The 16,252-nt window shown below is 37.0% G+C and overlaps 1 protein-coding gene across 6 annotated transcripts in view; it reads left to right on the top strand.

Moving 5' to 3' along the window:
* The window catches only part of REV3L (REV3 like, DNA directed polymerase zeta catalytic subunit), a 171,622-nt gene that overhangs the window by 133,878 nt on the left and 21,492 nt on the right, over positions 1 to 16,252 (top strand). For 5 of the 6 annotated variants that reach the window (XM_036024574.1, XM_036024575.1, XM_036024573.1 and 2 more), the window contains 4 exons: positions 9,269 to 9,410; positions 11,173 to 11,417; positions 12,953 to 13,061; positions 14,860 to 15,066. In XM_036024574.1, the coding sequence (XP_035880467.1) occupies positions 9,269 to 9,410; positions 11,173 to 11,417; positions 12,953 to 13,061; positions 14,860 to 15,066 (703 nt within the window). Of the gene's footprint in view, positions 1 to 9,268; positions 9,411 to 11,172; positions 11,418 to 12,952; positions 13,062 to 14,293; positions 14,415 to 14,859; positions 15,067 to 16,252 lie in introns of those variants that run through there. The other variant, XM_036024576.1, reaches the window with a different exon arrangement.

Raw genomic sequence — 16,252 nt, 5'->3', positions numbered from 1 at the left:
AAATCTGCTTTTGCCAAGGAAGATGAGAACTGGACCTAACTATTACATAAGGGATTTGGACTAGACATTAGACCATTTATGTTAAATAGATTATGTTACATGAAGAGACCATGAACTTTTTTTTGAGACACTTTGGAATATCAGATAATTATATTTTTAAATTTAAGGAAATTCTTACCAAGAATGTAAATCATACTTTTTAATTTATATTTGCTGTCTCTAGTGTTTTAAGGAAAAATGTGTCTGTGTGTGTGTGTATATTTTGCCAATTGACTCAGAAATGAAGGAACTCTTGCTAGTCAAGAATTTGCTTGTATTAAATCTGTTCGTAAGGCACAAAGATGCCTGATTATTATTATTTTGTTTTTGTAAACTTGGATTTGGGTCTTCTGAAGCCCTTGATTATTATGAATGAGTTAGTATTCAAAGTTTTATTTCTTGTCCCTGGCTGGTGTGGCTCAGTGGATTGAGTGCCGGCCTGAAAACCAAAGGATCACTGGTTCAATTCCCAGTCAGGTTACATGCCTGGGTTTCAGGCCAGGTCCCTGGTATGGGACGCATGAGAGACAACCACACATTGATGTTTCTCTCCTTCTCTTTTTCCTTCCCTTCCCCTCTCTCTAAGAATAAATAAAATAATTTTTTTAAGTTTTATTGTTTGTGACTTTTAAACACATTTTTCTATAAAATGTTATTTCTCATGATTAAACTCCTAAATCAGACTATAAAGCCTTTTCTGATCCCTAATATTACTAATCTAGAGAACTCATAATAGCATTTTTATTTCATCTGCTATCCAAGGAATAGTTATTGCATACTGTGTCATGGTAGTAAAGGCTTATGGGTAGCTCATGAAGATAGTATTAGAAATTTTCAGAAAAAGTTAGTTTGTACTTGGAATTCTTACATCTTTTTTGTCAACCTCTTCCTAGATATCCTATCCCCCAAAATACCCCATGCCCTTAAGATGCTCTAAGTCCGGCCATTTCAGCACCTACCCAGGCCTGTTTTGAGTAGCTTATACTTTGTAATTCCCTTCCTCTACCCTAAATCAAAATTTGTATTTGCTTATTATAACACAACAAAATTAGCTAAAGAAATTCAATTTTGTGATGTTATGTTTATTATTTTAAAGGCCACAATTACTCATTCTTTTTTTAAACAACATAGCTTGCCAAATAAAACTAAAACACAGGAATGAATGTGATTTGACTATTTCAAAAATAATCATTTTTTTAATTTAAACAGACCACTTTTTTGTTGTTTTGTTTTTATTTTTTAAAATATATTTTATTGTAGCTCAGTGGATTGAGCGTGGGCTGCTGCGAACCAAGGCATCGCAGGTTCGATTTGCAGTCAGGGCACATGCCTGGGTTGCAGGCCACGGCCCCCAGCAACTGCACATTGATGTTTCTCTCTCTCTCTCTTTCTCCCTCCCTTCCCTCTCTAAAAATAAATAAATAAAATCTTTTTTAAAAAAGGAAGCTAAACAATATGTATTTGTTTCCTTTAAAAAATTAATAAATATATTTTATTGATTATGCTATTGCAGTTGCCCCATTTTCCCCCTTCACTCCCCTCCATCCTGCCCCCCTCCTACCCACATTCCCCCACTTTAGTTCATGTCCATGTGTCATACTTATAAGTTCTTTAGCTTCTACATTTTCCATACTGTTCTTGCCCTCCCCCTGTCAATTTTCTACCTACAATCTATGCTACTTATTTTCTCTACCTTTTCCCCCTCTCTCCTCATCCAATTACCCTACTGCTAACCCTCCATGTAATCTCCATTTCTGTGGTTTTGTTCCTGATCTAGTTATTTGCTTAGTTTGTTTTTGTTTTTGTTTTAGGTGTGGTTGTTAATAATTGTGAGTTTGCTGTCATTTTACTGTACATGTTTTTTATCTTCTTTTTCTTAGATAAGTTCCTTTAACATTTCATATAATAAGGGCTTGGTAATGATGAACTCCTTGAACTTGACTTATCTGGGAAGCACTTTATCTGCTCTTCCATTCTAAATGAAAGCTTTACTGGATAGAGCAATCTTGGATGTAGGTCCTTGCCTTTCATGATTTGGAATACTTCTTTCCAGCCCCTTCTTACCTACAAGGTCTCTTTTGAGAAATCAGTTGACAGTCTTACGGGAACGCCTTTGTAGGTAACTGTCTCCTTTTCTCTTGCTACTTTTAAGATGCTCTTTTTATCCTTAATCTTGGGTAATATAATTATGATGTGCCTTGGTGTGTTCCTCCTTGGGTCCAACTTCTTTGCAACTCTCTGAGCTTTCTGGACTTCCTAGAAGTCTACTTCCTTTGCCAGATTGGGGAGGTTCTCCTTCACTATTTGTTCAAAGAACTTTTCCACTTGTTGCTCTTCCTCTTCTCCTTCTGGTATCCCTCTAATTCAGATGCTGGGACATTTCAAGATGTCCTGGAGATTCCTAAGCCTCTCCTCATTTTTTTTTAATTCTTCTTTCTTCATTTTTTTCTGATGGATGTTTCTTTCTTCCTTCTGGTGTGCACCGTTTATGTGAGTCTGTTTCCTTCCCTTCACTATTGATTCCCTGTACATTTTCCTTTTTTTCATTTAGCATAGCCTTCATTTTTTCATCTAATTTGCTACCAAAGTCAGCTAATTCTGTGAGCATCCTGATCACCAGTGTTTCGAACTGTGCATCTGATAGGTTGGCTATCTCTTCGTTGCTTAGTTGTATTTTTTCTGGAGCTTTGATCTGTTCTTTCATTTGGGCCATTTTTTTGTCTTGACATGCCTGTTATGTAGTAAGGGACAGAGCCTTAGGTATTCACCAGGCCGGGGCAACCCAATCTCTGGGTTGTGACACTGTATGCGGGGAAAGGGTACAAGAGGGAACAATGGTGCTTGCTCCACTCTTTGCCAGATTTCAGTCACTTCCCCTGCTTCCCAAAAGCAAATTGGGCCCTTCTGGTGCTGATTCCCATGTGGGTAGGCTTTGCACATTTTAGGACCCTGTGGGTCTCTCCCATGAACTCTCCTGTGAGGCTGGGGGTTTCTCCCGGCACCTCAACCCCAACAAGGAGTTTTCAGTCAGTGTTTTGAGACTTTATTTCCCCACGCTAGGACCCTGGGTTGTGAGGTCTGTTTTACTCCCCATTTTTGCCTGGTTTATCTGCACACGAATGTGGGACCACCCAGTCTGCCAGCTACCTTGTGCGCTGCATCCCTCCACAATCTTTTGCCTTGCATACCTGGGGTCCACCAGCCGCCACTTTGCCAAGACCCCTTTCAGCCCAGCTGCCCGACTCCACTACTCTTACTGGTCTGGATGAATGTTTCTTCTTTAACTCCTTGGTTGTCGGACTTCCGTACAGTTCAGTTTTCTGTTGGTACTGGTGGTTTTTTCTTTCTAAATTGTTGTCCTTATTTTGGTTGTGTGAGGAGGTACAGTGTATCTACCTACGCCATCATCTTGGCCGGAAGTTAAACAGGCTACTTTTTAAGTACTTTTTAAAAATATTTTAGGAAAGATATGGAATGATGTCAGCACGATAGCAGCGTAGGAAGCTCTGGAACCTCCTTTCCCCATACAAATGCACTGATTCAGCAACAGCTCACAGACAATTTCCCTTGTGAAAAAATCCAGAAAGAAATTAAAAGCTTCTGCACCCTGGGAAAACACAGAACCAGGCTCACCAAAGCTGAGAGGGAGATTCGGGGCACCTTCGTGCCAGAGTTCTCCTCCTGGCTCAGAGCAAAATGATCAGGAAAGGGCTCCTAGCTTCTCCCAGGGGAGGGAGGGATTGGTTCATGTGTCTAGCACCCCAGCTTTTCCAAGGGAGCTCTTACAGGTCTGAGACAGTCTAGCTGGTGGAGCCTAATGTAGGCAGGTAGACACCATAGATCCTCCCCTGCTGCTCAGCACAGAGCAAGTGATGAGCAAAATCTCAGCTCTCAGTTTATTCCTGGGGTGAGAAAGACTTGATCCATGCATCCAGAGTCCCAATTCTTCCTAGGCTACCCCAAAAACTGGCACCTGTCTTTCCCAGTCTTGGTGCTCCAACAGGCCTGGAATAATCTAGCTGTTCTGGGAGCACACACAGGGGTTTGGACTAGCAGGCCGTAACTCCCCTCCTGCTCCACACAGAGTAGGCAGTACAAAAACCACAACTGCCTGCTTCTCCCTGGGAAGGGAAAGAGGCCCCGAATCTCTGTCTGGGTTGATTGATGGAGGTCTGCTATAGAAGACTAGTTCATGAAGACTGGGAGAAGTGCCACCTTTGTCTAATGTGGGACACCAACACAGTGAAGAAAAATGAAGAATCAAGCAGATATTCCAAACAAAGGAGCAAGATAAATCTCCAGAAATTGATCATAATGAAACAGTTATACAATTTACCTGATAGAAAATTCAAAATAACTCATAAAGATTCTCACCAAGGTCAAGACAACAAAATGAGAATTTCAACAGACAGAAAATATTTAAAAGAACTGAACAAAACAGGAGCTGAAAAACATAATAATTGAACTGAAACTTTCACTAGGGTTGTTCGACAGTAGACTAAGTCAAGCAGAAGAAAGGATCAGTAAACTTTCAGACAGGTCATTGACCATGTGGAAAAGATGAGCCATTATATCCCTTATGTCCATTTTGTTTTATTTTTTTAAGTATTTTTATGGATTATGCTATTACAGTTTTCCCAATTTTCCGCCCTTAATCCCCCCTCTACCCTGCCCCACAACCCTCCAGCATTCCCCTCCCCCCTTAGTTCATGTCCATGGGTTGCACATATAAGTTCTTTGAGTCCTCTGTTTCCTATACCATTTTTTATCTTTCCCCATCTATTGTATGCCTATCAATTATGCTTCTTCTTCCCTGTCCCTTTTCCCCCCCATTCCTCCCTTCCTCCTCCCCACTGAACACCCTTCAGGCGATGTCCATTTCTCTGATTCTGTCCCTGTTCTAGTTGTTTGCTTAGTTTTTGTTTTCATTGTTTTCTTTTCTTTTACATTCATTTGTTAATAGTTGTGAGTTCGTTGTCATTTTATTGTTCATATTTTTTATCTTCTTTTTCTTAGATAAGTCCCTTTAACATTTCATATAATAAGAGCTTGGTGATGATGAACTCCTTTAACTTGACCTTATCTCAGAAGCACTTTATCTGCCCTTCCATTCTAAATGAAAGCTTTGCTGGATAGAGTCATCTTGGATGTAGGTCCTTGCCTTTCATGATTTGGAATACTTCTTTCCAGCCCCTTCTTGCCTGTAAGGTTTCTTTTGAAAAATCTGCTGACAGTCTGATGGGAACTCCTTTGTAGATAACTGTCTCCTTATCTCTTGCTGCTTCTAGGATTCTCTCCTTCATTTTAATCTTGGGTAACTTGATGATGTGCCTTGGTGTGTTCCTCCTTGGATCCAACTTCTTTGGGACTCTCTGGGATTCCTGGAAGTCTATTTCCTTCACCAGATTGGGGAAGTTTTCCTTTATTATTTGTTCATATAAGTTTTCAATTTTTCGCTGTTGCTCTTCTCCTTCTGGCACCCCTGTAATTCAGATATTGGACTGTTTCAGGTTGTCCCAGAGAGTCCTCAGCGTTTCTTCATTTTTTGCGGGGGGATTCTTGTTTCTTCATTCTGATCCAGTTGGATGCTTGTTTCTTCCTCTTGTTCCAAATCATTGCTTTGAATCCTGGTTTCCTTGTCACTGCTGGTTCCCTGAATATTTTGCTTTATTTCATTTTGGGTATCATTCATTTTTCGACCAAGCTCAATCAGTTCTATGAGCATTTTGATTACCAGGGCTTTAAATTCTCTATCAGATAGGTTAGCAGTCTCCTCATTGCTTAGTTCTGAGGTTTTGCTGTGTTCTTTCATTTGGGCCCTATTTCTCTGTCTTGGTGCAGTTGATAGGTTGTAAGGGGGCAGGGCAACCCTCCTAGCTGTGCTGCCTATGGGGGAGGGGCCAGAGAGAGAACAATGCAGCTTGCCTGATTGTCTCTAGCGCACCTTCCAACAGACTCTCCTGTCAGACTGGAAGTATCTCCCACCGGGCAACCCCAGCCTAGCCCACACTCAGCTCTGAGTCTCAGTTTTCCCCTCAAGCTGCCTCACTGCAGTTTGTCTGAGTCAGCCAGTACCGTCTGCCTTACCTGTCTGGTAGTTCTGGTTGCTTTTTTCTTTAATTCCTTGGTTGTTGGAGTTCCATGCAGTTTGATTTTCTGGCAGTTTTGGTTGTTTATTGATTTTAGATTGGTTGGTATCCTCCTTTTGGTTGTGCAAGGGAGCAAAGGGTTTCTACCTACGCCTCCATCTTGGCTGGAACTCTCAAGTATGCATTTTGTTTTACCTTAAAGGGACTAATTGAGTCCACACATAATGCATTTTCTCATATATGTATATTTGATAAATCTGTATTATTAAAGCATTTTATTAATAATCTATAACAGATAATCAACAAGATTACAACTCACTCTATTGCAGTACTTGCTTTATTTTGATAGAGTCTGGAACTGAACCTGCAATATCTCTGAGGTAAACCTGTAATAAAAGATATTCAATAACAAATTCATTAAATGAATTATGTTATTATCATATAATGGTATACTCAATAGCAATAAAAAATATGTAAATAGTCACAATATAATAAGCTAAGAATGCAAGTGGTCCCCAACTTTTTTGGCACCAGGAACCAGTTTTGTGGAAGACACTTTTTCCATGGAGTGTTGGGGGATGGTTTCAGAATGCATTATATTCAAGCTCACCTCCTGCTGTGTGGCTGTTTCCTAATAGTCCACTGACTGATATGGGTCCAGGGGTTGGGGAACCTCTCAGTTATAGAACAGTATTTGTCTGTTTTGTTTAAAAATTGAGTCTTTATAAAGTTTAGGATATTCTTATATTTGCCTAATTCTTTTTAACGGTTTTATTCAGATATAATTGACATGCCATACAAGTTACCCATTTAAAGTGTACAAGTAACAGTTTTTAGTATATTCACAGTGTTGTGCAACCTTTACGACAGTAAGTTTTAGAGTATTTTCATTATCCCAAAAAGAAACCATGTGTCTCTTAATCATCATCCTCTAATCCTCCCTTTTTCACCCACCCCTCCCACCTTAGACAACCACTAATCTTTCTCTCAGTATAGATTTGCCTATTCTGGATATTTCACGTAAGTGAACCATAACATGTTGCCTTTCCTGACTGGTGTCTTTTAGCATATACTGTCCAGATTCGTGCGTGTCAGTACTTCATTTCCTTTTATTGCCACATTTTGTATCAGTTGGTGGACACTTGAGTTATTCTTACTTTGGGGCTATGATGAACAATGCTGTTAAAAACATTTGAGTACAAGTTTTTGTGTAGACATGTGTTTTCTTTCCTCCCGGATATATTCCTGGAAGGGGAATTGGTGGACTATATAGTAACTGTATATTTTACAATTTGAGGAATCGTCAGACTCCCAGTGCAACTGCACTGGTTTACATTCCCACCAGATTGTATGACAGGGTTATAATTTCTCCACATCCTCACTCACACTTGTTATTATCTGTCTTTTAAATTAGGTGGGGTTTTTTTTAATTTCATGTTTATTTTGTAGTTTTTCTATACGCATTTGTCATGTGTTGTAGGGACACATTTTTAAACTTTTATATTTAACTGTTTGTAGCTATATTGTCCCAAAAACCATATAATTAGAAGTTGCAGTATATGTGAACCTATACATTCTTTAAATGAATAAATTTTATTCTTTATAGTATACCTTTGGATCATTTTTACATTTTAACAACATAATATTAAATCAAAGCGTCCTTTTATGGCTCTGGTGAGGGTGGTTGTTTGCTTGTTTTCTTACCAAAAAGGAAGGTAAAGAGATCAATTTTGTTTTAAGTTTAAATCAAAGAAAACATTTCACTTAGCATACTGTTCTCCAGGAAGCCAGTCAGAGAAAGACAAGTGCCATATGGTCTCACTCATATGTGGGATCTAATGAACAGACTGAACTAACAAGGAACATGGGGACGGACGCATGGACGGAGAGCAGGATTATAGCTGGAGGGCCGGGTTGGGGGTGGACGGACCGAGCAAAAAGGAAAAAGGACTTGCAGACATGGACAACAGTGTGGTGATTATGGGGGTGAGGGTATAAGGGGACTAAATGGTAATGGAAAAAATACATGAAATCAATTTAAGAAAAAGTAAAAAATAAGTCAAAGAATGCAATATTTATGTTTTCATAGGGAATACTAAATTGACATACATTTATCCCATGTATGGTCTCATTAATATTTTCCTGATCTTTCTAAATCTTCAAATTATTCTGTTTCTTCCCATGAGAAGACACTGCATGCTTTTATTGGGTAGGCCAAAAAGTTCATTTGGTTTTTTTTTCTGTAAGGTGGCTCTAGTAGCGCTTAGTTGTCTGTAACTTCATTCAAAACAGTTTTGTCAGATTGTATTGTGACAGTTGTCATGTCAGCATGCATTTAAGAAAACACCAAAATTGGTGAATTTTTATGCAGCCATTTTAATATTGAAGATGGAAGAAAATAAGCAACATTTTTGGCACGTTATGCTTTACTAATTCAAGAAAGGTAAGAATACAACTGAAACGCAGAAAAAAAAAAAGAGTTGCTTGAACATGTCAGAAGTGGTTTGCGAAGTTTCATGCTGGAGATTTCTCGCTGGACGATACTCCACAGTTGGACAGACCAGTGGAAGTTGATGACCATCAACACAAGACAGTTGAGAACAGTGAATGTTATACCACATGGGAGACAGGCGACATACTCAAAATGTCCAAATCAGTAAAGTTATTGGTGAAAATGAAAAATTAGTCTTTTATTTTATGGAAAAAACTAAATGGACTTTTTGGCCAACCCAGTATTTTAGAATAGTACTTATAATGATAATCTAAAGCTTCCATGTTCTCAATCCTACAGATACGATGAGTTGTCATTGTATAATCACTGCTGCATCATTAGCAGTGGCATCTAGGAGGAGATGATAATTTTTTATAACAAAAAGTAACACCAAGAAAAATATTGAAAATAATTATCTTTAGTCTTACCACCTTATCAAAAGTACTACCTCAAACTTTACATATTTTCACTGTTTTATACCTTTAAAATATGTGAAGCTTTCTAATGTTTAACTCCTTAATATACCTTAATGTACATCATTACTCCTTAAATAACCTCACTATTAATGTGCACGTTTTGGCAGAATGAAAACACTACTAAGTGTCCCAATTTTTCCCTGAGGTTCACAGCATGGATTGTCTTTTAACAGATGGAAAATGGTTGATCATTACATCAGCCGTGTCCGTGGAAATCTCCAAATGCTGGAACAGGTGGACCTAATTGGAAAAACCAGTGAAATGGCTAGACTTTTTGGCATTCAGTTTTTACATGTACTGACAAGGGGTTCTCAGGTAGGAAATCTATTTTTTTTTTGTTTGGTTGGTTGGCTTTTTGTTTGTTTTGCACACTTTAAAGTTCTGTGTGAGTGATATACTTCTGAGATGTTTGAAGTGATTTTATAATTTTGAAATTTCTGTCTGGTACCAACTAATATATGTAGCTGGTTGCTCAAATCTTATTTTCTGGAAAAGCTTTAACAGCTTTGCTTAACAGCTGCACTTTTTTTCTCAATACCAGCTCTCTAGTCACTGTTAAATATTTCATGGTATCAAGAAAATAAATGGCTACACCCTTGAGGATGATACCGTGTTCCTGAATATCGTCTGTGTGATTCAGGACGCCTTCAGTGCCCCCTTAGAACTGAGGAAGCAGCAGAGAAAGCCCGTGTCTCTTTTGTTTTACATCCCTAATTTTGGTTTGTTCCAACTGCCAGCAGATAATTTTAATGTTTTTTTTTTAAATAGAAGGATTTGGAAATCAATACAAGTAGACACTTACCATTTTTTTAAATATTAAAAAAAATGATACCTTATAAGCCATTTAATTCATATCTCACTTAATTCTCAAGGATATAATGCTTTTGTCACATGCCTTGACAAATGATTTCATGCATTCATTCAACAAAGAATTATTTGATGCCTTTAACATATTAAACGTTGTGCTAGGCCTCAGGGAGGCTACACTAAATCACTCAGGTTCCTTGACCTCATGAAATCTTTTTTTTGTTTGTTTAAGATTTTATTTATTTATTTATTTAGAGAGAGAGAGACAGACAGACACATCAGTGTGCGGTTGCTGAGGGTCATGGCCTGTAACCCAGGCATGTGTCCTGACTGGGAATCGAACCTGCGACACTTTGGTTCACAGCCCATGCTCAATCCACTGAGCTACATCAGCCAGAGCTGAAATCTTTTAATTATTATAATTGCTCTATATACCTTATAGAGTAAGGTATACTCTATAGACTATAATGTTCCCCCAATCTATGAGTTCAGTAATTATAGCAAAAATAGAGCTCTAACTACTTTAGCATTACCTGTTGGTTTACTTAATTTTATTGCATATAAGCTATTTTATTCATTTATTTATACCCCCACAAGTTTTAAAAACTGAGCCAGCTTATAATTTTTAAAAAGTTGGATATTTTAAAACCACATGAGAAAATTTCACAGAATCCATGCTGATTCTTGCAAGTGCTGTTTTTATCTAATATTCCAAACCATATGCTTAATAATGGTTATTTATAAATAGTCAATTGCTTGATTCAGTGAATAAAAGCTAATAAATAACTTTTAATTCTGGAATCCTTGTCTTTCCTTCTTGAAAAATTGGGATAAAATTTACCATCTCAAGTCTCCTGAGTTTCATTCTCAAATTTTCCCAATTCAATTTCTCAAAGATTGACCTGCTTTTTAAAATAAATTGACAAACTGTGCGGCTCTCTCTCCTACATCTGTTAATTGTTGTAGAGCTGTGTTTAAATATGAAAAGAAGTCTAACTGTATCTGTCTTTTCAGTATTGCCTATGATGTAAGCCTTTTGACATATTTTACAATTTTTATAAAAACTTTAGGAATATGAAAAGGATTCACAAATGTCCCCTCTGGCACCTAAAAGCTAGCTAAATAACCAATACTATGTAATTGTGTTGTAAAAAAGTCATGCAGCCTTATTCTGAAGAGCAAAACATGATGATTATCACATATTAAAAAGACCAGCATATTTATAACCTGTTTTCTTCTTCTCTGCCTCCCTTCGCCTCTCTGCCCGCAGTACCGTGTGGAATCAATGATGTTGCGTATTGCTAAACCAATGAACTATATTCCTGTGACACCGAGTGTACAGCAGAGGTCCCAAATGAGAGCCCCACAGTGTGTCCCGCTCATTATGGAGCCTGAATCTCGCTTCTATAGCAACTCTGTTCTTGTTTTGGATTTCCAGTCACTATATCCTTCTATTGTGATTGCGTATAACTACTGTTTTTCCACCTGCCTTGGCCATGTGGAGAACTTGGGAAAGTAAGTGTTTTGCATATTTACAATTATGTTGTGCTTTGTGCTTCTTACTAAACTGGACGTTCTTTCAGTGTCTTTTTGCAATTGAGACTGTCCTTATGAGCAAGATAAATGAATGGGATGTAGCCTAGCTAATTTGTTATTTTAAGTTACCATTTTGGCTTGTATAATGTGCCCCCATGTATACTGTGTACCCACATTTTTGGCCCAAACTTTCAGGGAGAAAGTCTTTCATTTTAATTTTTAATTCAATTTTATTTATTTATATTTAGACCCAAAATCAATTTTTATATTCCAGGGTATTATATTGCATATGGATATCATTATTGCTTTCTAGACTACATTTTTAATGCATAAGCATAAATAAAATAATTAAAAATATTCATATAGATACAGAATTAGTACTGCCCACATATAATAATATGCATCCTTATTTTACCCTCAAAAATTTGGGCAAAAAAGGATGCATTATATGTGGCAAAATACAGCACCTTACTAATAGACCGAGATCACCATATGCCTCAGCCTTACAAATGGATGAGACATGGGGAGAACACTGAATACCTCAACCTTGCACTATCTCTTGCACATGCATACCTGTGGTCTCTTTTTAAATGGGAGTTATAAGACTATATTTCCAGGGATCATTTCTATAGTTCATTAAATGAGAGTTATATTTAATTCATAGATATAAATTACCTTTCAGTGGAACGGCTTGAGAATTATGATCTTACAACTCCAACTGTCAACTTCTCTTGACTTTCCTTAGCAATAGTTTTTTTTAACTTACATTGTTAAATGTTTTAGCTGTTCGTGTCAACAAATTTTATAAGCTGAGTGAGAATAACATTTTTAACTCAAAGGAGTAGATATTTTTCTCATAAGAAACAGAGTCTTCCTTAATAATGATTTTTATATATTTAAACCAAGTGTTATTGTTTCATCTAGAGTATACTCCTTAGAAAGCATTTGTGGAAATTGTATTGGTAATACTGTCTTTTTATTAAGAACAGAAATTTGGAAAGTTATTTACAGTCTTTTTATTTAAGGCTTGAATTTTTCTTTAAGAAACTTAGTGTAAGGTAATCATGTGTTGAGTTGAAATTCAGTGTTTCAGTATAGATGTTATCCATGCATTTTAGGATAGTGCCATTTAAGACATATTTCTTTTAACAAATTTTGAATATTTGGCACTGGCCAGGTAGCTCAGCTGGTTGGACCATTGTCCTGTTCACCAGAAAGTTGGGAGTTCAGCTCCTGGTCAGAGTGCACACAGGAGGCAGCCGATCAGTATTTCTCTCTCCCTTCCTCTCTCTAAAATCAATAGACATATCTTTGAATGAGGAGTTTAAAAATGTGAATATTTGAAGAACTGATTTTTTATAATTAGACAAATAAACTTATTACTAAGTACATGAATTCATGTTTAGATGTTTGAAAATGAATTCCTAATGGAATTGGAAAGATTCCTAAAATTGCTTCGAATTTCTATTCTGTGATTGGAGAAAGTTTTTGCTTAATGTTTTCTTTCTTCACAGGTATGATGAATTTAAATTTGGCTGCTCCTCTCTAAGAGTACCTCCAGATTTACTTTACCAAATTAGGCATGACATCACAGTGTCCCCCAATGGAATAGCTTTTGTCAAGGTAATAGTCTCTTATAAATGAAAGGTATCTACTGTGGCTTAACCTTTAGAGAGTTAATGGTTTAGATGTTCTTGGCCTATAATACAGGAAAAAAATAAATAAGTTTGCTTGAGTATCTTATCTCAAAAAGTCAAAGAAATAGGATCTTCTAAGAAATCATTATTTAAAAAGTCATCTTTTTGTGAATTTAGGTTTAAATTCTTTTGTTAGATTTTAGTTCTCAGTGAAATACTAGAAGAAATGTACACATATACTTTCTGCCCTCTGTTAGAACCTGGCAGACTTAAAATGGATATTTTATGATCACAGTTTTGTTAACTTATAAAGGTTTAAAGTGCTTTAATGTGTAAACTCAACTAATTGTTCTTCCAAATTATTTTAAATTACATTAATACTATCTTAGAAAGAATGATGCTCTTGTTTATTGATTGCATTTCTATAAAGATATCCAGACTAATAATAGGGTCTCTTTTTTTTTTCTCCCTTATCTCCCCTTGAAAGAGACTGAGGAAAGCCTCATAAATGAATAAATTAAAGACAAATAGGAGGAATATAGGAGAATATTATATTGCCTCTTCTTTCAGTGCCCTTAGGAGTGGGTCTGTACTAGAATCATGGGACAGTAGGGTGGTTGATGGTAGCATGGACCTCACTTGCCCTCAGATTCATTCTGTTGTACTCAGCAAAAGCAGCATCCTTACTCACCAGTAAGAAGATGCTATGTTTGAAGGGCACCCTAAAATCAGCCATTTACATAAGAGGAAAATTTTTACCAGATAATAGTCCTTTGGGGGAAATATTACATCTTCACATATCATGTATATTACGTCCTAACATAAATATTGTGGCTTCTTTAAAAGGTACACAGAATGAATTGGAGGTTAGATTATGTCTTCATTGTCACATACCTAGCAGCTTACTACATCATCTCCCTTTAACAGCATTTTTAAAGCCTGCATCTACATTTTGACCCAAGTGTAAAGCTTAATGAAAATAAGATTTTTTTTAAATATTCAGGAGTGTAATTTTCCTATATCGGAGGTTTTAATTGTTCAGTCCAACATGCATTATTACCTTGCACGTGTCTGTGAATCATCTTCAAAGTTAATACTGTTTTGTGGTTTTCATTCCTACTGGAGTTCTCATAAATTCTCCCTAGTCTTAATTAATACAAATGATTCTTTTTTGGCATCTACAAATTTTATCACTTCACTATTCATCCCCTCTTCCAGATTGCTAATAAATATAGGCCGGAGGGGATGGCTTAGTGGTCTAAGCATCAGATTTGAAATACCTAGAGTCCCTGGAACTGCAGGTTTGAATGTCAGCAGAGTCAACCCAGCTCATCATTCTTCCAAGGTAGATAAATGGAGTTCCATGCAGATTACTGGGGTCGTAGGATGAGATCTTTAAAACTGAGGTTTGTTATGAGTGAGACAAATCCCGTGTGTCTTTCTGAAAGAGTGGGGGTTTAGATCAAAGTTTCTAACAAAATTTCCCTCTGAACTTGTTGTATGGTCTCTTCTTATGCACTAGTCGACATCCTCCTTCCTGGAGGTCTTTGAACTCACAAAATAGTAATTCACTAGATTTATAAACGTTACAGGAAACTTAGGGAAAAAGTCCTCTGCAAAAGAAAATGTGATTTTATATTGACTGCCATTAATCTTGTGGCCACTTTATTGTTAGTATGTTTCAATTCATGACGGTTGGCCATTGTTATACTTAGTGCTTCCTTCTTAATTATCTAATTGTAATGTTTGAGGGATTTGAAACATTCTTTTTTTCTTTATGATAGCCTTCAGTAAGAAAGGGTGTGCTACCAAGAATGCTCGAAGAAATTTTGAAGACTAGACTCATGGTGAAGCAGTCAATGAAGGCTTACAAGCAAGACAGAGCCCTCTCACGAATGCTCGATGCACGTCAGCTAGGACTTAAGCTTATTGCAAATGTCACATTTGGCTACACAGCTGCTAATTTTTCTGGGAGAATGCCATGCATTGAGGTAAGCAGTGCAGTTCTGTAGTTTTTTTCAAAAGAAACTGAAGTAGCATTAAATGAAAACCTGTTCATTAAAGCGTTAGTTTTGTTTTGAAACTTTAGAGTAAGGGGTTTCATGTCCATGACATAGGATCAGTTTTTCTCAAACCGGAGCTTGTGTATTCACATACTCTTAGAGATTTGTGGGTTTTCTCTGTGTGAACTTTTATGTCTCTGATAATTTTAGAAACTAGCATACACATATTTCTACATTATCTGGATGGCTGTATTGTAACCAACTATTAGCATGAGATTCCAGAACCAAATTGAGAGCAATATTTCCAACAACCTTGGTACTCAGTAATTCCTTCTCATTCATTGATAGAGATCGGATGGTAGTTAGGTTGCCGCCAGAATGAACAGTCATTGAATATTTATTCATGTACCAGTAGATACAAAGCAGAACCTTCTCTTGTAGTGGTAGTTGCAATTGAAAGATACTTTTCATAGAATAAGACTAATTTCTTAGTATTTAATAAAGTGGGATGTGAATCTGACATAAACACAATATAGTGTAACAGAGTGATATAATAATTTACTAGTAATTGAGAAAGGCATAGTGTAAACTTGTTTTGTTAATGACTTTTTTAACAAATAATTAACAAATGAAGGCCAGAACGTTGTGGTCTACCATAGTTGTAATAGTGCAGTAAGGGAAAGCAGTGAAAGAATCAAGTCCCCACATATCTCATAGTAGGCAAAGTGAACTCCAAAATCCTGTGCAAGGGACTTCAGTTTAAGGCCCAGCATGTAAGAAGCTTGAGGTCACCACTCTATCCTCACAACAGGTAAAGAGCTGAACAATCTGAACACCTCTTCTTAGATCCATGAGAGAAGAGAGGAAGAAATTATACCAACTCTATACAATCTCTTTCAAAAGGTACATGCAGAGAGAACTCATTCTTGGAGCCCAGCATCACCCTAATACCAAAACCAGACAAAGACATTACAAGGGGGAAAAAACTCGACACCGATATCTCTTATGAACATATATGCAAAAATCTTCAACAGATATTAGCATATTGAACCCAACAATGTATAGAAAGTTAAGCACCACAACCAAGTGGGATTTAGCTCAGGTATGCAAGGCTAGTTTAACATTCAAAAATCAGTTAGCGGGATCCATCACTTCACATACAGGCTAAATAAGA

Source organism: Phyllostomus discolor, chromosome 4 (assembly GCF_004126475.2).
Source record: "Phyllostomus discolor isolate MPI-MPIP mPhyDis1 chromosome 4, mPhyDis1.pri.v3, whole genome shotgun sequence".
NCBI classification, from domain to species: domain Eukaryota; kingdom Metazoa; phylum Chordata; class Mammalia; order Chiroptera; family Phyllostomidae; genus Phyllostomus; species Phyllostomus discolor.
The sequence above is the reverse complement of the archived record's forward strand: the minus strand, read 5'-3'. Positions and strand labels throughout refer to the sequence as shown.